This window comes from Rutidosis leptorrhynchoides, unplaced genomic scaffold, assembly GCF_046630445.1.
Source record: "Rutidosis leptorrhynchoides isolate AG116_Rl617_1_P2 unplaced genomic scaffold, CSIRO_AGI_Rlap_v1 contig461, whole genome shotgun sequence".
In the NCBI taxonomy this organism is placed as follows: Eukaryota; Viridiplantae; Streptophyta; class Magnoliopsida; order Asterales; family Asteraceae; genus Rutidosis; species Rutidosis leptorrhynchoides.
This window is the reverse complement of record NW_027266695.1, coordinates 40,741-66,722: the sequence shown is the minus strand read 5'-3', so window position 1 is coordinate 66,722 and position 25,982 is coordinate 40,741. Positions and strand designations below refer to the sequence as shown.

Here is a 25,982-nt window from a genome sequence, read left to right as displayed (position 1 = left end):
ATACATAAATATCTAACCCGGACAGTATAATACTAAAAAATTTGGCACTTGTCCGTTCGAATTCTAAGAAGAACGTTTGGATCGACGGACAAGTCTGTCGGAAGCTTCACGAGTCCGACAATCAGTGGTCTAATTAGTAATAGGAGAAGGGATATTACTAGATAGTCTGTTGTTCGTAGGACTCCCTCTTTTGCGAGAGGTTACCAAAATACTCTTATTTTAATTTTAAAAGATAAAAATACCCTTAGTGCAATTCATATCTAAATAAAATGCTATCTTCTTTTTTTCTTTTTCTTCGACCTTCGTCTCTCCCAAACGATCAATAGGACTGGAATAGACAGTCCGACGAATTCAGTACTACGATCCAAACGCTCGTTTAGACGAATCTCATACTGAATATTAATCTTAATTTCATGTCGTCCCATTGAATTAGTCCTATCATGCGAGCCCTTAACTTACTGAGTTACTTCCTAAAATAAAATGACACCGTTAATTAGCACCGTTAGTCAACTGTCGACTCGAAACAGAATACAAATAAATCTTTGTCTGCAAATCCCTCCAGAGATCATGACGTGGCTAATCTGCGCAGTACTATCAACTGCAAAAGGTGTATCTCTTTTCTCTTTTTTCCCCAAGGACAAAATGAACATAGAAATATAGAGAAATTAATAAATACTATAATTAAATAAAACATGTGATATATTAAAAATTTAAACATTACATAATTCCTTTTTTTCTCCTAATTTAATTTCTATCTTAATTTTTAGGAAGAGAAAGTAATTATAAAGCCTAGGTAATTGATGTTAATTACTCTGACAATTAATACTAACTTCATTACTATCGAAGTAATTAATTAGCTAGGTATATCATATATTAGTATATGAATCAGAGCCAGAGAGCGCCGGCTTCTTTAAGGAGAGGGACAAGAGTGCCGTTGATGTGGCAAGCCATGAGTGTCTCGATACCACCGAGGAATTTTCCGCCGACAAAGACGGCGGGGACAGGCTGGACGAGGTGGTTAGTAGTGGTGGCTACGGCGGCTGGAAGGATTAGCTGGAACAAGATGTCCTTGATTTCGGAGCCGGCGGGGTGGTGGTCGAGCTCGACGATGGTGGGACCAACTCCGAGGCCGAATAGGAGGCGCTTGGCCACGGTGCACATGCAGCAGCTGCTCACGCTGAAGATGACGACGGCGTTGCCGGAGACGAGCTGGCTGACGACCTCGTATGGATTCATGTTGTCGATTGAGCAGATATTGATCATGTGGTGGTTTGATTGAGACGAATCGGTTTGATCCATGATTGACATTTTGTTGTTGCTTCGAATCCCAGTTTGCAATTTCGCTACCATCTGCATGATGATCGATCCACAAAAAAATATATATAATTTCTCTTAATTAATTAAATGAATATACGATGGAGAGGATATATTGAGAGAGCAATATTCTAGAGAGAGAGAGAATTCAAAGTTATAGTGTGAGAGTGTGGAGGGAGTGACAGGTTTTTAATAAAAGGATTGATCATGGATTCTTTTATGGGGATTTAAAAAAGGCAAAAAGAATTCCATCCAAAAATAAAAGATTTATTTCTTTATTTTTTTGAAGATTTTCTTTCTTTTTCTCTTATAATAAGGGATTGACCAGAAAGTATAACTTACAAAAAGAGCAAGAAAATATATACTGCCATAATTAAAAAATTTATGATAGAGACAAACAGAGATAAAGATAAATTAATTTAAGATATATAATTGAGTGATACCCGGCAAAATCTGACGAGGTTGAGCTCTCCTTCTGATCGATCGCAGTATGTGTACGGGCAAAGACTAGCAGAAAAGAATCATATATGAAAATGATGATCAAATTAAAGTTACCTATATAGTCTGTAGCTATATATTATAAATTTAAAATAATATATTATAAATTTATAAGTATTTAATAAAGGGATTGAATTTACGAACATTTCATACGTACGTTTTTCTGTTTAAAACAGTTATAAATTCTTTTTTGAAGAAAGAGGCATGCCTTTACCTTTCGACGATTTATATTTGCACAATATATATTTGCAGAGAATTCAGAATTCTCTTTATATTATATCTGTATATGGAGAAAAATAAAGATGCCCTATTATTAGGATACCATACATTTATATATAGAGGTGGAGATCCGGATAATATTGGAATAATAATATTTGTTTGGTAATATTATTTTCTCATGCAAATCATATAAATCAATGTGTGCAGTCAAAGCACAAAATCTGTGGAGTCATACATACTTACACAACAACAAACTGAGACCAGGATAACAGATCAGTGCGGGGCCCATTGCATACGGTCTAGGGCTCAGTACCAATCAACAAACCTAACTGAAAATGATTCTTTTCTTTTCCTTACATTTCCTTTTTCTTCAAATGAATTTTTTTGCATGCCATGGTGTTTGTTTGTATAAATATATAATCTGCTTACTTATGCATGCAGCAGGCTCTGCACTGTTCTATTCATTTTCCGTCGACTCTTTAAAGCGTGACACTTCTTTGTACCATATAGGATACATATATATTGCTTTTTTCCAACGTCTACATCTTAAATTTGAATTTCAATATGTAAGATCTTAATTATTCTATCATGATCACATATTATGGCATATTATAATAAGTTTCACTATATTATTAATTATAATTAAAATTGAAGGAGATTGTCTTACTTTGGTTCTTGAGCTAAATTCAAAAGACAATAGTTTTGCTAGTAGTGGAATACTCATCGAGGGGATAAAGAAAGTGGCAAGAATTACTTTTCATGCATGTTTATTTATTTTCGTTGTAAAGATAGTAATAAGGCAGCGCACTTATTAGCGCATTTGTAGATTAGTAGTTAACTATGTTTTTTTTTTATTCTAATAACTTGTTAGACAATGTATCTTTTTGTGTCCATTTAGATGCATTGAGTAAAATTTCAAAAAATATAATTAAAATTGCAATGACTCTTAGAAAAATTAAAATCGACTCTCAAAAAATAAAAAAAGAATAATAATATTGTAATGCGAATTATTTATGTCACATAATAATAATTCATTAATAAATATTTTTCATATCTAGATAGATGACGTTTTTTATATTTTAATTTTATTGAAAATTAATATATCTAATTATTATTATTGATTAATATATTAAATTTATAATAAAATTTAAAAAATAATAGTGTAAACAGTATAAAAATAGTACTATTTTACGATTGATAGGTAATTTGTAATTACTGTAACTAATTAATAAATGCGTGCGAGTCAGAGTAGGGGAAAATGAACGACAATAAGACAAGGAAAGGTATGAGACGCCGTCGTTTAATGGAAGGTAACTGGCCAGTTTAATTTCTTTCGTTCATTAGTGTTTCCTTGGGGATCGTGACGCCGGCAGATTGTGCTTAATTCGTTAATATTTCCCGTCTCTTTCTCTGCACTACTATTGCCTTTGATTGGAACTAATTTTTATTTTATTTTTTTATGAAAAATCTTTTCCAATAGACCATATCAATTATTCTATACTAAAGTACTCTAATTATGAAATATCAAAAAATTACGTGCTCCTCTCTTAGTTCAATTAGATTCATAGCAAGACAAATTATTTGCCATGGCTAAATTTTGGTAAGTTTTTTCGTTTACTTAATACTATGACAAATTTTTATTGCGCTGTTTTTCTTTTGTAAACTAAGAGGTATTGTACTATTCACGGAGTGTTACACATATATACTACCTCCATTATCAATATTAAAATATTTTATATTTTATATTTCTAGATCCATTTATATATATAAATATATTTAGTCAATAAATTTCAATAAATATATGTTTATTTGGACGAAATTAAAATTATAAAATATTATGTATTTTGACACGAAAATAATACTTTCTCCGTTCTAAAATAGATGCAAATTTTTCAATATAAATTATATGTAAAAATTTGCATCTATTTTTGGATAGAGGTAGTATATAAAAAATATACACCTGTCCTCACTGTAAAATGTCAAACTAAATTTAATTTATTTTTTTGATAATATGTCAAACTACATTATTACTTCCTCATTTTTTCATAAGAAAAATACAAAATTAATACTAGAAGAATATTGTAGTATCGCACTGTACCACGTACACGAAAATATGAATCCAGCCCACTTCGGCTGCCCACTTTCAACAGAATGGGGTTTGAGTTTTCAGATTATTTCAAATGCCAGATTGTTTGGCTGCAAATGAAAGCCAGAAGCCCATATAAAATATGGAAACTGGAATGAGCGAACTTTTTAATTGAATTATCCAAACTTTTATCGAAAGCCAATTAAACTTTCTTTCCAAAATTATTTTCTACAAAGAAACGAATGATCAAGAAAACTTGCTTCTTCCAATCTCTTTCTTTCTTATCATGGTTCATTTATTTTTGCTCTCTTGAGCAAAGGGAAAACCAATTAAAGGTGGAGAATAAGAACAAAAGAAAAGAAAAGAAAAATAAGGCAGCGTAATGTTCATTGAAAATAACATCATTAGCATATGCTATTAGCATACTTTATAGTAATTATCCAGAATCCGACCAAACACATTGAAAAGCTCAGTAAAAAGTAAAAACAGCGAGCCGGATAATAATTGCATAGAAACATTAATACAGTATGTGTTTAGTAGTGCCTCCGGTCCACTTCAATTGTCTCGTTTGTTTTGGTCTATTTTAAATATTATTTTATGAAATTCATGTAAATTTGAGTTTTTTTTTCCAGTCTTATCATTATATTTATTGTATTTATTGAAATAAATAATTAATTTTAAATAAATATTTATTGATTTTTGAATAATAAATAATGGACAGACATGTTATTTTTTCTATATTAATTTATATTCTTAAAATTTAAAACTTTCATTTCGAGACACTTGAAATAGACCGGAGTGAGTAACTTCTTATTTGATGCATTCGATGATTGCTCGTTTCTATAGAATAAAAACAGCCTCTAATTTCATGCACAAATTCAGTTACCATGAGTAATAAATTATCATTTTTATAAACTTTATTTTAAAAAAAACATGTATCGTCCTCGATTGTACGTAATCTCTTAGATTCTAGAGTTGTCGTTTGAAAAGATAGTTTCTAGAGTGGTCGAAAACTATGTCATGGGTTACTTGCATTTGTGGTGCGAGATGATCGAGTTGCGGTGTGAGAGAGGAAAAAGTTGAAGCTTATAAAAAAGGAAAAATGAAACGAACAAACTATATCGGCTAAATGGCACATATTTTGCCGCACAACATAGAAATTTCGAAAGATTTCTTCCAAAATGCATATTGTAGCCAACTTCAATAGGTAACTTGAGATTAATGGAATGTACCGTTTGTTGTTGTGAAACTAATTACTCCCTCCATTCCAAAATAAATATAAAATTTTCAATATAAATTATATATAAAAATTTATATTTATTTTGAGATGAAAAATAGTATGTTTGTTCTTTTAATATTTATGTCAGAGTTTTCGATATTTAAATTGCAAAATAGTCTACCGTCTTTTCTACAAATGAAAACATGCACAAAGAGGAGGTGTCGTTGTAGAAGCTGCTTATTATTATATGATCTTGGCTTGTTTTTGTCCACTGTCCAGACAAGGTAGTAGGCCAAGATGAAGACAACTAATTCTACCCTTTGATGAATCTTTTATTCAGGACTCTGCCATAAACTAAACGCAAAATTCCAAATCTTTGGATTTTATTTCATAAATTTCAATTTCATGCAAGTATATATTGTGTGAGTTTGTGGGTCATGTTTTGCCAAATTTCTCAAACTCTTGTTGATTATGCATTTGTAATGAGGACATGTTTGCCAAATTCCAAAAACTAAAGAGGATTTTTTATAATAATTTAATAATTGCAGGAAAAAAAAACCCAACCTTCTTGGAGGAAACATAGCTATAAAGCGGCAATCAGTGTTTGAGAAATTATAGGATATAAGAAGTTCACTCATACTACATCATCATTCATCATTTAGTCACACACGTAAAATGTTTTTAAAGAAAAATAATTATAGACACTACGAATAATAAGATAAATAAAGTGATGTGTTAATTATGATATTATTACTATCCATGACACAATTTTTATGGGTAAATACCACAACTGCCCTCATCGTGCAAGAATTAGTATACATTTGTGCAAGGGAGCAAACGTTTACTTAACAGCAAGTCATCCTGTATTAGTCCACCTCCTATTATTGTAGTTGTCCACCTTTCAGAACTCTGTTCTCTTCTCTCTCTCTCTATATTTCCTCACCCTCTCTCTCTCTCTCTAAAATTCTTATTGAGACGAAAGTGCTGTTCTTTACAAGTTTTTCTAGTTCAATATTGGATAAGAATAGAGATCATTCTTGAATTTGACTTTGAAAAATCAAAATACTCTGTTTTTCTGAGACTAATTTAATGGAGGGAGGAATACATGGAGGAACGGATGCATCAGCTTTCAGAGATTGTTTCTCTCTTGCATGGAAGAACCCTTATGTTCTCCGACTTGCCTTCTCAGCCGGAATCGGTGTCTCCTTTTCGGCTACGACACTGGTTTGTAACCATTTCCCTTCTGTGTTGTCGGCTATGTTTTTCAGTGCAAAAGGACAAGATTGTAATTTGTCGTTTTACGTAATTTATCCAATAATTAGTCAAGAACTGACTGACATGTATCAAGTGGACGATTGGATTTTGTAGGGGTGATATCAGGTGCTCTGCTTTATATTAGGGATGACTTCAAAGATGTTGACCAGAAGACTGTTCTACAGGTTTTTTCTTATTCTTTTTTTAAAATAAAATAAATAATTAAATTGCTTATTGAATTGAAGATTACAAACGTTAATTGAACTTTTGATTGTATACTAAAAAATTGAGACGCGATTGTCATAAACTTGATGAAGCTAACTAAGCTACACAACAATGTGAAGATTAGTATGTTCTCGTATATTCCGTTTTGATGATGTGGGGTAGGATGGTCTTTCTACCTCCTATCAAAATAATTAGTGCCATTTGTTGTCCACAAATTCTATTTCTTACTTTCTGGCTTTCTTAATTTATCATTGAATTTTTTTTCAATTTTAGTCTCGGTAGGAGGTGAAATGTCAAAATTACCCTTATACTCTTAAAAAAATGAATGTAACAGGAAACCATAGTGAGCATGGCAGTGGCCGGAGCAATCATAGGCGCTGCAATCGGAGGATGGCTAAACGACAAATTAGGAAGAAGAAGTGCACTGATGATAGCTGATTTCTTGTTCTTCGTCGGAGCAGTGATAATGGCGGCTGCTCCAAACTCATCCTGTCTGATTGTCGGTCGAGTCTTCGTCGGACTCGGTGTTGGTATGGCATCAATGACAGCCCCTCTCTACATCTCCGAAGCTTCTCCTTCCAAAATCAGAGGAGCCCTTGTCAGTACAAACGGTTTCCTGATCACCGGTGGCCAATTTTTATCTTACCTCATCAATTTAGCTTTTACCAAGGTAAAAAAGATCATTTAGAAATCCTAATGTGCACCTGTTAATTTAGAAATGATTGATTTGATTGCCATTTTTTGTAAATTTAGGCACCAGGGACATGGAGATGGATGCTTGGAATTGCTGGAGTTCCGGCCCTGGTTCAATTATATAATGTTTTTCCTTCCTGAATCACCACGTTGGCTATATAGAAAGGTTTAAATTTTTAATTAATTCTAGGATTAAGTTTACTTTACAAAAATATGTATCATAATAATGATTTACTAACAGGGAAAGGAAGAAGAAGCAAAATCTATAATAAAAAAGATTTTCCCATCTGATCAAGTGGAGCAAGAAATCCTAGACTTAAAGGAGTCAGTTGAAGAAGAAATCAACCAAAAAGGTCAATCGGAAAAGATCAGCCTGACAAAGCTCTTGACGACGAAGACAGTCAGAAGAGGACTAATCGCCGGAGTTGGACTTCAGATATTCCAACAATTTGTAGGGATAAACACAGTCATGTATTACAGTCCAACCATAGTTCAGTTAGCCGGTTTTGCGTCTAATCAAACAGCATTGCTTCTTTCTCTCGTCACCGCTGGACTCAATGCTTGCGGCTCCATTGTCAGCATTTACTTCATTGACAGGACTGGAAGGAAGAAGCTTCTGATATTTAGTTTGGTTGGTGTAATACTGTCTCTTGGGGTTTTATCTGGTGTTTTCTATGAGACAACTCATCATTCACCGCCGGTTAGCCAAGTCGAAACTTCCTTTTTCTCTGGTATGACGTGTCCTGATTACAGTTCCGTTGGTCGGAACTCAAATTGGGATTGTATGACATGTTTGAAAGCCTCCTCCCCGGATTGTGGTTTCTGTGCTGCTCCTAGCAAGGTAAAGCTCTGTATATTATTGCTCAAGAACTTTTATGCACCCCAATGTTTAAAACTGGTAAAAACACCCAGATAACTTTGTTCAGCTTAGGATTTAGTCCTTTCATCGGCACCCTGTGAAAACACTATTACCCTTCATTGAAATAACATAACTAATCTATGAAAAAATACTGTTTGTATATAATACGACAGGTGTAACTAAGGGTCTATTTCCTATTATGTCATGAATGTCAAGTACAAGTATTATATACTGTACATAGGGACGAAGAAATAACATATTACAAGTATAAGGGCTTAATAGTAAGAACCTTGAAACTTTAAATACTGTACTCTATACACAAATGGAGCAACCGTTATTCCCATTAATATGTAAGATTGCTTGCTGGGAATTATTTTCTTTCTTTATGACTGTTATTTTAATAAAACAATATTACATTGCAGCTAAATCCTGGGGCTTGTTTGATCTCGAACGATACGACTAAGGCCATTGTGGTAATGACCATCGGCAATGGTACACGAGAGGGTGTCCGAGCGAACTCGGCTGGCTTGCATTGATTGGTCTAGCACTCTACATAATCTTCTTCTCTCCAGGAATGGGAACTGTTCCATGGATTGTCAATTCCGAAATCTATCCTTTGAGATTCCGAGGGAATATGTGGAGGAATAGCTGCCACTGCTAACTGGATTTCAAATTTGATTGTTGCGCAATCCTTCTTGAGTCTAACGCACGCAATTGGGACGGCTTGGACATTCTTAATATTCGGAATAATCTCTGTTGTGGCACTGGTGTTTGTCTTGATTTGCGTGCCGGAAACGAAAGGATTGCCGATTGAAGGGTTGAAAGGATGCTGGAGACTAGAGCTTTTCACTTTAGGTTCTGGGAGAAGGAGACTAGTAAAGATGAGCCAATGAGTAATGAAAAGAAGAATAGTCAAGCTGTCTAAAATAATGGAAAATATGAAGATTAGTCATTACTCATTAGTGACAGTGATGCTTTATCATATACTCAGTTCACATTTCGAACATAATGATTCATGATTTATATGCGCTATGAAACGGTACTACTAGAAAACCTCGTATAGTTTAATTTTTATTTTCTTTTTCTTTTCGAAATTCGTATAGTTAAATTGTATTATCTCCGTCCCAAAATAAATACAAATTTTTATATATAAATTGTATGTAAAAATTTGCATCTAAGACGGTAATAGTATTTACTTGTGATGAGAAATGTTTTTAAAAAATATATATTTGATATGACCGTCAAATTCTTATTTTTCGCAAATTTCGGGGTTGATCGTTAGACAAAAGACAAGAATGCAGGCAGTGGACTAATAATCGGCATTTACTCTTTTGAGAAATCAGTGACAGTAATTCAACTCGTGTGAAATGAATGTTGGAAATTTATAAGAGAATCTATTAATATAATAAAAGAGGATCTTCCGAAAGTTTCCAAAACAGAATCCAAAAATCAGATAAGTGATTTATCTGTAATGAGGAAATTTCTGAATTTTTCACTTAATTAATTAAGAGACGCGGCAGAAAAATCGGAGAAGATTTTTTTTTTTTTAAACTACAGAGCAGTTAATTCCCCATAAAAAAGGTCCATAGTACGTAATACTGTAGTTGTCTATAGTACGTTTTATTGATGCGAACAAGTCAAGCACTTTGGATGAAGTGATCAAATGGATGTTCAATCCCTATAGGTTATTAAATTTCTGTTCTCATTTATGATTCAACACTAATTATATACCGATAAAAGTATATGTGTTTCAATGACAATTTATTTGTTCAAGGTGCCAATCTGTCAGGATCCTGAGTGAATGCTTCACACTTCTTGGAAGAAAAATACAAATCATTTTAAGAAAGATGAAGCAGCCTATGGTCATGGCCAGGAAGAGAGTAATCAAGAAAAAGATCATTGTTGCGTTTGAGTTTTATGGACCTTATTGGTATGAAGTTTCTTCTGTTATATACAGTTATTTTTTTTGCTCATGAAGCTATAAACTCAAGAAAATGGGATCTGACAGTTGGTTAAAACCGAAACCGACCAAAACCGATCAATTGATTTTCGGATAAAATCAATTATAAAATGATTTGATTTTGCTACATCAATTTTGATAATCGATTATTTTCACTTCGTTAAATTTTTTAAAAAAATCGACCGAAACCGATTTTATCCAGCCCTAATTAGCCCAGTTTTTAACATTCAAAAATGCTATTTGAAGGTCATCAATGCAACACATTGATACATGACTTTCAAGTCGTTAAGTATGGCCAGTTGTGAATGCATTATTAACTATACATTGAGAAAGGGGCAAAATTTATTGGGCCTGTTTGAAATAGTATTTAAAAATTATTGTTTTTTTTTTTTTAAAACAATAAAAACATATTTGAGTGGAGTTTTTTTGCACTTGTTTTAAAAACTGTTTTGAAAAAGTTATTTTTAAATATTAGAAAACAACTTTTATATGTTTTTGTTTTGACAAAACACGCAGAACAACATTATCTAAGTGTGTATATAGAGTTTTGGAGGAAAATGTTTGTAATATTGAAGCTGTTAGAGTTCCGATTCCGGGTTATCTGAGCTCGTCTTTCTCGAAGAAGGACAAAGCAGGAGTGTAGGAGTGTTAATGGCTGGCGAGAACACAGAAGAAGCTTTTAGTTGGCGATGCAATGTCAGAGATTCCTTAATCAGGTTTTATTTATCCTTAGTTTCTTAATCCTGGTGATAATAATAAAAGTCTGGAGCTAGTGCTCTCCGTTACTTTCGTAGTGCAAGCATTAAATTCAGTAGTAGATTGAAATCGGTCTTTTGAGTTATGATAATTATGTCATCTATGGGTTGTTTTTTATTGAATTAGAGACCAACTCTGGATATAGAGTTGATGGTATTAGCTTAAGTACAAAATTGATGCTCTATGTTGCTCAAATAATTGATGAGCAGAACATGTTCGATGAAATGTCTACATGATTTTGGATTTCTCTTTTCAGAAAGTGTCTTCTCTGAAGAGTAGTGATGATCATATTGAATTTTTCTATGAACTATAGGGGCTAACAATTTCTAATCTTCATCTTTAATGGCAGAGCTCCTTTAAAATGGATCTGTAGCAGACGTTGATCAGAGTTCGTGAGAGATAATCTCAGGTGTTAAGGTCCAAAGTTAGAGCTCCTTTAGAGTACATATATCTCTGCATTGCTATCACTCTTTTCTGCATGCTCGTTGTAATGCATGCTAATTATGTTCAATAGGTAATCTTCTTTTTATCATACTCTGAACTTTACTTTGTTCAAATTTTTTTTCTTTTAGCTGTACTTTATTAAAAAAAATTTAACTGATAAGATCAAATAAGTGTGGGGAGAGTATGTCTACTAGAGTGTATCTGTAAGGGATTGTTACAGTTCAATATGGAAGTTGTTAAAAATGTTTCTGGTCTATTTTTGATTGAATAATGGGGATGGTCTTCATTTTTCCTGTGTCTGTATTGAATTTAGTTAGTTAAAATTACTAAGTATTGAACTTTTGGACGATTTTGTCTGAGAGAGTGTGGTTGTGTTTACTGATTTATTGACTTTTTTTTAAGAGTATTTGAGTTGCAAGAAACATGGAGGATGCACCGACAGCTGAGGCTTTTGCAGCTTCCAAAGCTATTGAAATGGCTAAAAGACTACAGTTCAACTCGATTATCGTGGAGGGAGATAGCCAAAACTTGGTGGCGGAATTTAACAAAAGAGGCAGAAGTTTTACGAGTTGCAGCTTGCTTATTGACGATGTGAAACAGCGAGGAAGAAAGTTTAATAATGTTGGTGAACTAGAGAGAGTAAAATTAAAGAGGCAGATAACTTTGCTTGTTTTGTATCCTTTTCTCAGAACGATCTTCCTACCCATGTACTACTAGATTTGGTCCTTAATGGATCATTTAATTCAATAGAAAGGCAATCCCGTTTACTTAAAAAAAAATAAAATCATTTTTTATGTTTTAAAAACAATTTTTAAAAAGCTTTCAATCAAATGGATTTTTTGAATATCGTTTTAGAAAACAGTTCCGTGACTTGATATTTAAACAGTTTTACAAAGCAAAAAAACAAAAACAATTCCAAACAGATTCATTATTATTTTTGTTTTTTTTAATTTCATTGGTAGGAAAGGTAACGAAAAATGTCTCATTTGATAATTTGTTTTTTTGTTTCAATTGGACAACTTGATTGATCAATGAAAATTAAAGAGATCGAAATACTAGAAGTAAATCATCTAGAGCTTATAAATAGATATACAACATTGGTCATTTCCAAAACTCGAATTGGTTCGATTTTCTTTGATAGAGATTATTAAGGTGTCATCGGGAGTCTGAAGTGTAGCATTGAATCAATTACATGTTTGTAAGTTTCGAAATCAATACTTATATATCCTGAATGCTAATATCAAATGCATATTTGCTTTTTATACGATTTTTAATTGAGCTTTTAATTATGATTCCAAAACAAGTCTCTCATATATATTAACGAAGAATCATGTTATATATATATATATCAAGTCACTTTGTATATGCATAGTAATAGAGCTCCAATAATAATTCTATTAGGAAGAAGAAAAAGAAAAGGATTGATTCGAAATCTCTCTCTGCCTCTTGACTGATAAGTCATGTTTGGGCCATAAAGTTCTTACTTCTGGGCTCCGGCACACCAAACGAATATTGTATGAATTAATTCTCGAATAAATAATGTAACGGGCCTAAAAATTCATACAACGGACCTTGATCGTTTGAATTGAGGTTGCTCAGGCCCATTATGCTCGAATGATGGATCGTAAAATGGTTTTTGAATGTGTAATAAGATGAAAATTGTTGACCTGGAAACTGGAAAGGTAGAGATGGGGGATGGACAAAAGAGTATGGTCTTAATCTTGCAAATAAACAAGTGTCAAAAACAGAGTGAAGTCAAATGTAAAATCTAACCAGTGTGGCCTAATTGGATCTTACCGACAAGTTACCAACACTATACTTTTAAGCAAAGGTAAAGAAAAATAAATTAATTAATTCATATGATTGACAAATTGATAGTCAAACCTCGATAGAGAATGAACTATTTTAATATAAATGTTTTTCTATCACTATTTGATTTGGATTTCTCAAATGTTGGTATTACATTTACGAGAAATCCTTGTCCATACAGTATGTAACACATAAGCATATATATATGTTAATCAAAATCAACTATTTGTCATTTAGTGAATTAAAATTATCTTGCAATTGATAAAAATGACTAAATAAAAAATAAATATAAAATTAAATTGGAAATTTAAATAAATTGGGTAATCTCTTCTCCCTCAAAATTTCTCCACGCCAGCCCCAAAATATCATCCTCTCTTTTTTCTTTTCTCTTTTTTTATATATTTTCATTTTCGGCATTAGAACCTAAACCTTCATCTAGAGTTTTTTTTTTTAAAAAAAATAAATTATGTGATTCATTATTTTTGTATTTAAAAAAAAAATCAAATTTTTTTTTCTTGATTCATTATGAATACGTTCAATTCAGATGGAGATTTTAGATTCGTGATTGAAGTCTAAACATTTAATTTCAATTTTTATTATACAATTTTAATTAATCATTTTTATAATTAATAAATATACCATCAATACATAGCAAGTTAGATACAAATGGCTAATTTTGATTTCCATATATATGTGCTTATATTTTATAAGCAAGAATTTCTCTACATTTACTACTATCAAGTGTATATCTATACAAGCATCAGCATATACTATTTCCATCATAATACTTATATTTTATTTAAAATAACATGATATAATTAATCAAATATATTAAAAATATTTTGGTTAAAATAAAATTTTATACATTTTTAAATTGACTAAAACACTATATATAATTTAAAAATATTTCTTTGATAATAATATTTTCATCATGTCTAGACAATTTTATTTTAACTTAAACATTAAAACGGATGTTGTATAATATTGCGTAGAATTTAATTCTTGGAATACTTTTTAGTTTTAAGCATTTTTGATAATATTAGGCAGGTTGAGTGCAGCCAATAATTGCTTTTCCTAATTCGGGAATATTTGTTGCCCATGTTTGACTACTGAGATATAACCTATCTTTTTCTCCAATTAGAAAATGATTTTAGGAATTTTGTAAATGCAAGCTAAAGATTTTTTACTGAAAGAGATGTGAGTTTGGAAGATTATTAAGACGGAATGGCACTAGTAATTGACCTGTTTTTTTTAGTGGGAGAATTTCAATTGTGAAAGGAATGGAGACTTTGTAAAACACAAGATACCTTTTGAGACTATTTATCTTTTTCTAAATTTGTTATCATAATATTATTATCAGATAAATTACTTAGAATTTTTAAATACATTTAATCACTTCAATTGAGTTCGATTTAAAATTTTAATTGATCAGACCGTAATCGATTCTATTGATTGCGATCAAAGTCCGACCAAAATACAATATATTTTTTTTTGAGGGTACCAAAATACAATCTAAAAGGAAGTTAATTATAAGTACTTTGATGCTTTAGTTAAAGTACTTAAACAGCTTAATACTAGTTTGATCAAGACAATGACACTTGCTAACCTGATCTCTTTTATCATCGAGAAGTCAGCCAATGCATTGATGGATTACACACTCGCATACATAGTCTCTTGTTCAGACAACGACACGTGCCTGTGCCTGCCCACTCACTATCTCGAGCGTGTCACGAAGTCTGTCAACAATCCAACTTGCCACTTGTTGTATAGAATAAATAACTCACCCAAATGGGTTAAAGCCTGATTAATCTGTCTAATTCCATCATTATGAATACTAATTAAGTACGGATTTCACTTTAACTAGTTTAATCAAGTACATTTCTTTTATTCCGATATTTTTATCCTGATTTTTTAAGAAGTGACCATCATCTTCAAGTTGCAAGTACTCAACTTTGGAGTACCTTCAAAAAAACTTTGGAGTACAACTTCATGAAGACTCTATGTTTATCTTTTGAATCGTGCAAAATCCACATTAGAATTAAAATAGGTGCACACCATGAATACGAAATGACGAAAATATTATTTTGGTGTAAATTTAATTTCATCGATTTTTGTCCGGTTTTAATCCTGCAAATTAATCGATAAAAAAATAAATTTTATCGAAATTAATATAAAGATAACACAAAAAAATTTGATTTAATCGAAAAAAAGTAGAAAAGTCGAAAAATTCAGCTTACTTATGTGGTGGTTAGATACTTTTATATGGGAAATATATTAATTAAGTTATAGATTTGCTTCTTTTTAACCGGCAAGTGATTTAGCATGGAACTGCGAGAAACACACCTCGCATTGCTACTCTAGCTATACTGATTACTCCACTTAATTAGAGATTAGCCCCTGACCTTTTTTTTTAAGTATCTTAACTGTGGGAGACATTTTGTGATTTGGTTCACAATCATGACACTATTTTCCTTATTCTCCACAAATTTTCATTTATTTTATTTTAAAATATTCACCGACTTTCACTTTTTATTATTGGAGTCACGCCCACGGGTCACTTGGCCAGGCTTATGGACCAAAACTTTCTACTGGTGGATACTGGACAAGTTCTCAATATTTCAATTTTAATGGGTCGGTTCTATTTTGTACTATAAATTACTCCATTTATATGTGACATTATAAATTAAAAAACAGAGTTGAAAATAATAGGGAAAAAATAATTCAATAAAATTTAAAAGTATAACTTCAATGGAACTATGTCCAACTTGATGGATGGCGCCGTCCCACCACGACAGTTGTAGCATAAGTTCCTAGTCTCCACAATTACAGAAAATGTTAATATGCTCAGCCTGATAAAAGCATTTTTATATTTTTTGAAGATCCTGAGATAAAAGCATAATGAGTAGCTTGAGAATAAAATGTGAATTTGAAGCTAAAAAAGATTATACTAGTTCTCTTGTTTTCTTGAATCACTATTATACTAGTTCTCGGGCTAGCTATATGGCTAAACTCAACTGTCACGTTTGGTTCGTTAAATTGAAAGATCCATAATAGCAAAAAAACCCCAGAAATTGATAGTTTTCGAGCTTTCTCAAATCAATGTCCTTTTCCAATATCACTCGTTCACTACTGATCTTTTAAATTCTCAAGCATCGATCATTCAATCGACTTTTTTTTTTTTCATAATACAAACTACTCAAAAATTTCAAATGTTCCAAATTCCGCACACTCTGAACAGAAAATATCGAACCATTAGGTCACTGTCCTTACGATTTTCTTTTTTTACGTTTCAATGGACATATTAATAGTGGTCATAAGTCATAATATAATATTCTTAATTATTAGGTCAATTGGAGGCCAATTTAACCGGTACATCTAATTATGCTGAGGCATATAAATATCGGAATTGATTTAATGTAATTATATATATAAATTACATAGATGAATTAGTCAAAAATAGATAAGGAATTAGAAGTACTAATCCAAAAATGTTGCGCACAAAGAAATAAGGAAAGAGAAAGAGATATTTTTAAAAAGGCAGGGTATAGTACTAGAGTGTGTGCTGTAAAACGGCGCTATGTCTGCCGTTTCCCGATAAGCCCGGCGATTTGCTTCAGTTAGGATTATAACTGTAACAAGTAACAACTACTCAGTTAACAAGCTTCTAGTTTTATCAGTTATCACTACCAAAGTAAGGTTCTCTCTCTCTCTCTCTCAGCTTTAGCTAATTAAGTTAGGTTACAGTTCATTTTCTAAACCTTCATCTCTCTGGATCTCCCTGATTTTGTTCTTCACTTAAAAACAAACATTAATAGCCTTAAAACCTAGGGCCCTAGTTTAATTGGTGGGGTTTGATTTGGTTTTAATTATACTATAAGGTTTCTTAATTAAAATTCAGCTAGTATGTATTTGTTTATTTAAGATGATGATGATGCCGACTTCCATTTAATTTTTTGTATCAAAAGGTGGATATACTACCATACAAACATTAATTACATGATATCTTAGCTATAATCCTAAAAAGTCTTAATTTTTTTCATCTTTTCTTCTTCAATGAGCTAAAAATTTCAGCTTAAAATTGAAAAGCAATAACTTTTTCTACATTTATTGCACAAAGCTAGCTTTTTTTTAATAAATTCCAATAATTTTCTGGACTGATTGAATTTAATTGTAAGAAAAAATATAAAATTTCTGTCTGATTTGTTGTTTTGAATGCAGGGAATAAGCAGCTGAGTTCTTGAAGCTTTATCAAATATAATCAGCTTTGATTGTCCCTTGTGTTCGTACATTTAATTATTCTCCTTCAAAGATAAATCAGATCTGTGTGCTTTGCCAGACTTGTACCTTGATACAATTTTACCTTAAACAAAGATGGTGGGAACTTAATGCATTTATGGAGCCAAAATTTGATTTGAATGTAAGAGCTTGACACCTGTTACAATCACTCAACATTGCCCAACAAAGTAGGTAATTTTTTTAAATTCTAAGTTAGACATTCTTGTTCGTTGTTGGTAATTTTTGAAACAGTGAAATATAGGGTTTATTTTTATTTTTTTGGTCCTTTTTATTTAATTATGCTTAATTTATATGAGGAGAGGCTCATTAGTGTTGCTAATGTCTGCCATTTTTAGGGTCAGACAAAGCTTTAAATACTTTCTGCTTCTTCTTAAGCTTTGTTTTGTTTTGAAGCAGAAAAGCTCAGAACGAAAGAAAACAAAGTGCATTCTTTTCAAAAACCTTATTTTAATTAAGCTGCTTAATTATATAAATGAATGAATAGCTTTAACTGTAAAATGAAGAAGTACACTCTACACCCTATCTAGCTAGAACTCAGATCTCCCAATTTAGAGAGGAATTACTAGTCTTTAGTCAAAATTAAAGTGAAAAGCAGTAAAATTGTTAATTGAGTGTGAAACTGTACGTTTGAAGTTATCAGATGCTAATTACTGTTTAACCATATGAGTTTTGTTTTTTGCAGAGCTGAAACGAACCAAAAGAGACTGCAACTGCAAAAAGCTCAAAGGAGAGAGAAAGAAGCTTAAATTGCAAAGAAAGACTGATTATTTTCCTGACTTAGACTATGATATATCAAAGCAGCTGGTAAAATTAAAGAAGGAAGAAAGAAGCCATTTTTATTTATCATCACCAACAAGCCAGCCAAAGTCTCTTACTGACTGTATGATTGTCATCAATTCATAAATAGTTAACCCCACCTCTCTTTCCTCTGATCTTTTCTTCATTACTACTTCACCCACCAACAAAAATCACTATCAAAAAAAATCTTCCCTTTAACAAAAAAAAGAGGATTTTTTTTCCATAGAGAAAGGAAAAATTGGAGGGGTTTTTGAGTTTCTTGGTTTGTTGAGGCATGAAAGTACTGTTATGGAGGTGGAGGAGATTCAGACTCAAGTTTGTAATAATCATAACAAGTTCTCAGATGATGAAGACGATGCTGATCAGCTCAAAAATGTAACTGCTTCTTTAAATAATGGAGAAAACGGCGTCGTACTTCCAACTAATCGGCTCCGTGGATGGCACCCTTCTTCGAGGATAATTAGGGTTTCACGCGCCACCGGCGGAAAAGATCGGCATAGCAAAGTGTGGACTTCGAAAGGTTTGAGAGACCGGAGAGTCAGGTTATCGGTCACAACGGCGATTCAATTCTACGATCTACAGGACCGTTTGGGTTACGATCAGCCTAGCAAAGCGGTCGAGTGGCTGATTAAGGCGGCGTCCGATGCAATTTTGGAGCTTCCGTCACTTGAGGGCTCTTTTCCCGAGACGCCGAAGCAATTGAGTGATGAGAAAAGAGATCAGTTTGATCGTGATTCAGCTGATGTAGATGATCAGTTGAATGGCGACCCTAACGGAAGTTTTGGTCAAAATCAAAGTCAACACCTTTCATTATCGAAATCAGCTTGTAGTAGCACTTCCGACACCAGTAAAGGTTCCGGTGGCCTGTCGCTTTCCCGGTCGGATGTCCGAGTGAATCGAGTCAAGGCTAGAGAGAGAGCTAGGGAGAGAGCAGCCAAATTAGAGAAAGATCAGATTCCAATCTCGCAGCCGAATTCTTCTTTCACTGAGCTACTCACCGGTGCCGGTGGCGGCGGCCATTCCACGGCGAATCAAAACCCTAGACAGTGGCTGCCGCCGTCAGCACCGCCACCTATGGATTATTTCAGTTCGGGGCTTCTATTAGGCTCGTCTTCATCTTTTTCTCGTCCTCAGCAGCATTCATCAGCTAATTTCCAGTTGGGGAATGTATCAATGTCGCCATTCAACAATCACGAACTAAACCAGAGTCCACATCCCCAATTCTCATTCGTTCCTGACCACCATTTGGTTCCGGCCACCACCGCCAGCGGTGGAGCAGAATATAATCTAAACTTCAACCTTGCTGGTTTCAATAGGGGGACCCTTCAGTCCAATTCATCGTCACCGTCTCTTTTGGTGCCACCCCATCATCAGAGGTATGCTCCGGCTCCTCATCTAGACGGAACGAATAACTTACCCTTCTTCTTCGGCAATACAACAACGCCGTCCTCCGACCACCACCACCACCACCTGTTTCCTCATGGACTAGACGCCCGCTTGCAACACTTATATGGTGATGGAACGGGCAGCCGCCACCCAGATCAGAAGGGCAAAGGAAAGCATTAATTGATCATCTCCTCTTTCTCTCAGGTTAGTTGTTTATACATTTTCAGTTCAAGCTCATTACACATTCAAATTACTTCCTTTTTAGCTTGAGATTAATTTTACTGTTCATTTTGGTGATGCTTGCATACTATAGAACTATAGTACATAAATTCCATGATTTTGAATTCTTGGTGACCAAAAATAACAATTTTTTAATGCATACTGTATGGATAAATGTGAATAATAAGGAATCCGGTGGTTGTCTCCTTGCTTGTCTTCTTCATTGTTCCCTTCTTCCAAGCATCATTAATACCTGATTTTCTTTTTTTTATGTTGACAAAGGCCCAGAGTATTACAAACAACCTGCTTTCGCTTTTTCAGTAGCTTTAATTTAATATATTTATTAGCTTTAGGAATCACTAGTTTATATATTATTCGATCTACCACTTCAACTTCAACATTTGGCAATAGATGAACCGACTGTAGGTATCTGCCAAGTGTTGGAATTCTTGTTTAAGGGGAAAAAAGATAAACTTTTGCTTGAATATGTGATAGAAAGCGTCATGCACGTAGGCAAACAGACAAAAGTGATAATAAACATTAGAAGTTCATAAATTAGGAGTAATTATCAATGGACCAATTAAAAATCATAAGTTTTTCATGTAGACATAGTTGAAACATTCTCTCTCTTTAACAAAGATATTCAGATTTTACTAAATTCATTTTGGTAAATGGAGGTTATGGTTAATTCTACATGATCCTAATTATGATTATGAAGTAAAAAGTTTTACTTACATGCAGAGAAAAAGATAATACAAAGTACATTTAAAAATGAATAAAATCATTTAGATGGAGAAAAAATGGCTCGATTTGTCATCTCAGAGTCTCCATTGAGTTGATTCACCATTACTCATCAGTAGTGTACCTGTTTCGCCTAGCTTATCTGCCTACCAAGCTTGCCTAGAAAAAGAGTATATTAGGCAAATAAGTTCTTTTGTTCAACCCCTAATGATCTCTTTTTGGATTAACTACCTTTCTTAACTTATCCTTATCTTTGAGTATTTATTTGAATAGAGCCATTTGTAGTACGTAGTGCTAATTATGAATGTAGGATTAATCATGTTTCTAATTAATAGTAAGGGGTGATTCTATGATGTGGAAAGTTTATGTCAATGTCATGATAATTAATTACATGAGTTGTCATAATTATGAATTCATTCTCTCCAATTGATTTGTTTTTGAGTTTTGTCATTGTTTTTTCTGTTTAAGAGGGCAATGACTCAAAATATATGTAGTTTTTTTTTAGTCTAGTATGTAGTTGGTTAAACAACCTCCATAACAACAAAGTCCTTAAAATATGATAAAAACAAATTTCCCTCCAAAATTTTCCATGTTGCTAGCGCTATATTATATTTCAATAATATTAGAGTCAGAGTTCCATTGGAAGCTTTTTTTGATGTTCCATTGGAAGCTTGAAACTAAAGCTACTTTTTTCCTTATTTATGTCTATTCTCAAATCAATGCTTGGTAAATAAACCATAAAATATACGTTACTTAAGGACTAACTGATTGAGGCTTGTTTTGAGGGGCTCAAGGTCTATATACAAGGACCTATTGTCGATTCTAGTATTAGCTCGAATTTCATTGCACACCTGGTATTTTAAGAAGTTGTTTGCTCTTATGATTGAGTCAATAAAATTTGTTCATTAAATCTGATATACTTAGGAGTTAAATATATTTAGACGATTCGTTAACGTTTAAATAGGTATGATTATTTATACACATTAGAAAATAGAAATTATGCAACAGTATAATAAGGTAGGTGCATGATGTGGAGACAAAAAGTGTTGCCATCATCAGTAGGAGGATAAGAAGTATATATGAATGCTTAGGAGCTCTATCATTGTCTACTGTTCAAAGTTGCTATTTCAGCAATGCACCAATGGGGGAAGAAAAATGTTCAGCATATCTTCTAAAGTTCTTTACTATTTGTTTATGTTTATTAATCAGGATTAGTTCCATGCATATATTTACTATAGTAATGATTATTGCATGATTGCAGTCCTCCTATGTATATGCATATGGTTGGAAAATATTTTAGAAACAGTAATGCACATAAGCATTATGGCTCACTTAATTAAGACACATATATCTACCCTAGGTTGCATATTTATATTTATAAAGTATGCTAGTCATTGTGTCCATTGTTAATTAATTAAATCCAAGGTGCATACATTTTTTCTGGAAAGAGCTTTAAAAAAGTAGAATTAGTGTGAAAAAGCAGGTTAAGGGCATTAAAAGTCTTGTATCATTTTTTATCATTATGTATATGTGCATATAATAACATTTTAATTTAAAAGTTTCCATTTTAGTAATGAATTTGATCTTTTAACCATACCATAGGAAATGTTTATTAACTTGCTATAGTCATAGTACTGCACTGAGAGATGAAATCATGAAATAAAGGGTACATAGTAGAAAGGAACGCGGATGCCTACAATATAGTCGTGTAATCAGTACTCAGTATTTGATTAACAAAAGAATGAATGCTCGGTTTTTTACTTCTTGCCTTGGTTGATCTTAGTGCACAAAGTTGCTAGACTTTTGGACTTGATTCGTAGATGATGATCTAAGATAACTATTTCAACACCTAGGCAGAAATCAATGATTAGTAATCTTAGCTGTTGGGTAGATTATTTTGGGATCTTTATAACCAGTTCTCGCTCGATCTTGTAGGACTTCGTTTGAAACATGTATGCATAATCAAATACTATGTATATGATGGATCCATTGTTAAATTCCACACATTCATGATTCATTCAATTAGCTATATATATGGTATCTTAACATATATAGCTGAGCTTTTCGCTCATCTTTTGTTTCATGCAATTTTATTTTCTCTCCTCGACGTAGTAATCGGCTTGCCCATTGTGTTACTAACTTATAGACGAATGGGCAAATGCCGATTACCAAACTTCTTGATCGATGAAGGTACTGACTTTGGGTAGAACTTTGATGCAGGGAAGAAGAAACAGATCACAAGTTTGATCATCCTACGTAGTTGCAAGCGACCATATATTGCCTTCCTTGCATATGGGGATGATACGATATTGATTATCGGCTCTCTACAATTGTTTACTTCTTCTTCGTCTACTTTCTCCATTTTGAAATTAGTGAGCTTGCAAATTGCATTCACCTGCAGTTGATTGGATGTAACTTATCTATGCGTGGTAAAAAATCATTCTCTTAGAGAAGAAATTAATGTTACAATTACAATTCCATCCCGAGTGATTTTTTTTCCCTCCTTAGTTATTGCTCTACATTATTTTAACTGCCTATATATTCCACAACTTAGTTTTATATTGAGAGATGCATTAATTTGTTTGTGTTTTAATCTCCTGAATCAAATGAAATTGTAAAAAAATGCCAATTAAATGAGTTGACTCGCCCGAGTCCAATATGGAATAGTCAATCCATAAAATCGCGGTCAGAGGAAAACGTCCTTCTGATTGCGAACTAGAAAGTTTCTCGTCTACTTTGTAGGCGAGACTTATAAGTGAGAGTAAGCCCATGGGCCTAGATTATGCTGCTATTGGAGTTGGAAATTTTAAAGTGGTCCATTGGGCCTATTTAAGTCTTAGCAGTTTTGAGCTTGGTTTCTAATTCTATCATACCCTTGTCTTAACTGTCAAGATTTCTAGTTGCTCGTGGTCGTCGATTTAGGGTTGCTAACACACTTGACCAATCATAATTAAGCTTTTATTAATGTCTTAATGTCATGCACTAAGTATGCTAGGTGTTTTTATGTTTTAGTTTTCTATAGGTCCAATCATTTTGTATTTAATCTTTTCCATGCAGTTATAGTTCTTAAGTGATATATGGAAGTCGACTATTTTATTTTTGAAACGAAAAATATGAAAGTCGACTATTTTGAAAAAGTGACGAATTAAGTTAGGACAGAGTACTTGTACTAAATTACTAATAGTGAGTTCTCAAAAAAAAATTTTACTTAACCATAAAACCATATTAAAATAACTATAATCTACGGATTTTTTTTTAAAAAAAATTTATACCTAAACTTATACAGATTTTTTACACTAAAAATCCTATATATATACTTATAAATTTCTTGATGCACGTGGGGAACCATGACCCTACCATGAGCCCTGGCTCCACCAAATGGATCCTCGACCAAATTTATGTATATAGAAAATATTGAATTACCTATATTTTTTTTATACATGGACAAACCGACAAAATAGAGTTTAACAAGGAGGAAAATAAAACAAACTACAAAAAACAGAAACAAACTAATGAACTCTGCCTATATTATCAGTATGGAAATTAAATATTGAAGTAATTTTATTTTTATTTTATTTTTTAAAATTATGGAATGTATACAGTTTATATTTATATTACAAGTACCACACATATATAAGATTTATTAGTGTAATTATATGTGGTCCAGATATTGTTCCTTTTAATAAAAGATTTTTTTCTTCGTGTATTTTTTTATACTATTTGAATAAAGAATGGCAAACATCTATAAATACCAAGCAAACTAGCATTTAACACACTTAATATTTTGGAATAGAGTGGAGGAAAAATTTGGTGTAAATCGATATGAATCGAGGAAGATGAAGAACAAAAATGTGGCTTGACTACTTGCTGCTAAGAAATGTAAAGAGAATTTTGTGGAAGTTTTTCCCTTTACCTCTCTCTTTTTTTTATATATATATAAACATAATATTTTCTTGCTTTATTTTTGAAATCTAGAGCCCTTGTTGTTAATCAAGTTTCCCATTTCGGTTTTTTGTCGAACCCTAACAAAATTAAGGGCATTGCGACAAATGTTGACAGTATCTAAACCGATTAATAATGTCAAGCGTTTTGTAATGTTATCGATGACATTTACGATCTTCAAAAAAAATATTTATCAAATTTACGAAGACTAATTTTGTTATTTCCGTTCCGTTTCACCGTCCTTTATACTTACATATAGAGTATTTTAAAAGAGCGAAAACAGAAGAAATGATGGTGAAAATATATACAGTACTTTGTATTGAAATTTCATTCATATTTTCAATACTTAGTACTTATGTGTACTAAAAGTGAGTTAATTAACCAGAAAAGCATATTACAATAACTATGCTCTACGGAATTTTATTTTATCTCATACTTAAATTTATACATCCTTTTTACCTAAAAATCCTACTTAGAATTTCTAAGCGCTGGGAGATCATGGCCCCTATCATATGCCCCCAGCCACCCTACCAAATTTATACAAATTTATGTATAAATTTAAAGAGGAATTTTTGATATTTTCCGTGTGATGATATTTAGTTGATTTTTCGACATTACTCAACGAAAGCAGTTAGATTTAATTTTAAAATGTGTCGATTTATTTTACAAAATGGTGAAAGTAGACAATTCCATTCCAATTGTAACCACTATCTCTTGCTCTATCTTTTTTCGATAACAAAGATGGAACAATGATCAAATATGCTAATCATACAAAAGATGGATTCCAAAACTAAATTATCAATCTTTCAAGTAAAATTCACATCGTAAGTATTGATCACATTCCGTTATTGATCATTTCGTTGCTGATGCATAAAGGTTCCAAAATTAAATTACTCAGTAACCGAATCAATTCGACTGAGCTAGAATTGGTCCGGCTCGGTAGGGATCAAACGCTTTCAAGCAAGCAATCATTGGGTCATTCAGCTGACATTTTTTACCATTTCGAGTTAACTCGATAAACAGACCGGGTCAGGACCCGGATCGTTTGACTACGATCAATGCGAATCGTTTGGGCCGAGGCATGCCCTTTTGGAATTTTTAAAGTGGCCCACTGAGCCTATAGAATTAGGTTTACATCGGCTCGCAACAAAATTCCTTATTGTTTAGGAAAACTTGAAATCGATTTACCCTTATGAAAAGAATAGTTTGAAAACAACTAACAGTTACTTCAGAAAAAACCTCAAAAAAAAAAAAAAAAAAACAA

General features: G+C 32.6%; 3 protein-coding genes across 3 annotated transcripts; 2 read left to right on the top strand and 1 right to left on the bottom strand.

The window, feature by feature from the left end:
• Nucleotides 1-885: 885 nt before the first annotated feature.
• Nucleotides 886-1,350, bottom strand: LOC139883863 (glutaredoxin-C1-like). Its single transcript, XM_071867978.1, has one exon. The coding sequence runs from the start codon at nt 1,348-1,350 to the stop codon at nt 886-888; it is 465 nt and encodes a 154-aa protein (XP_071724079.1).
• Nucleotides 1,351-6,425: 5,075 nt separating this feature from the next.
• LOC139883862 (probable inositol transporter 2) lies at nt 6,426-9,292 on the top strand. Its single transcript, XM_071867977.1, is given in 11 exon segments — nt 6,426-6,534; nt 6,537-6,560; nt 6,705-6,775; nt 7,150-7,485; nt 7,569-7,627; nt 7,629-7,674; nt 7,750-8,349; nt 8,790-8,832; nt 8,835-8,995; nt 8,997-9,180; nt 9,183-9,292. Coding segments are annotated over 11 exon segments (1,743 nt in total).
• Nucleotides 9,293-18,718: 9,426 nt separating this feature from the next.
• Nucleotides 18,719-19,996, top strand: LOC139883861 (transcription factor TCP2-like). Its single transcript, XM_071867976.1, has one exon. The coding sequence runs from the start codon at nt 18,719-18,721 to the stop codon at nt 19,994-19,996; it is 1,278 nt and encodes a 425-aa protein (XP_071724077.1).
• The last annotated feature ends 5,986 nt before the right edge of the window (nt 19,997-25,982 follow it).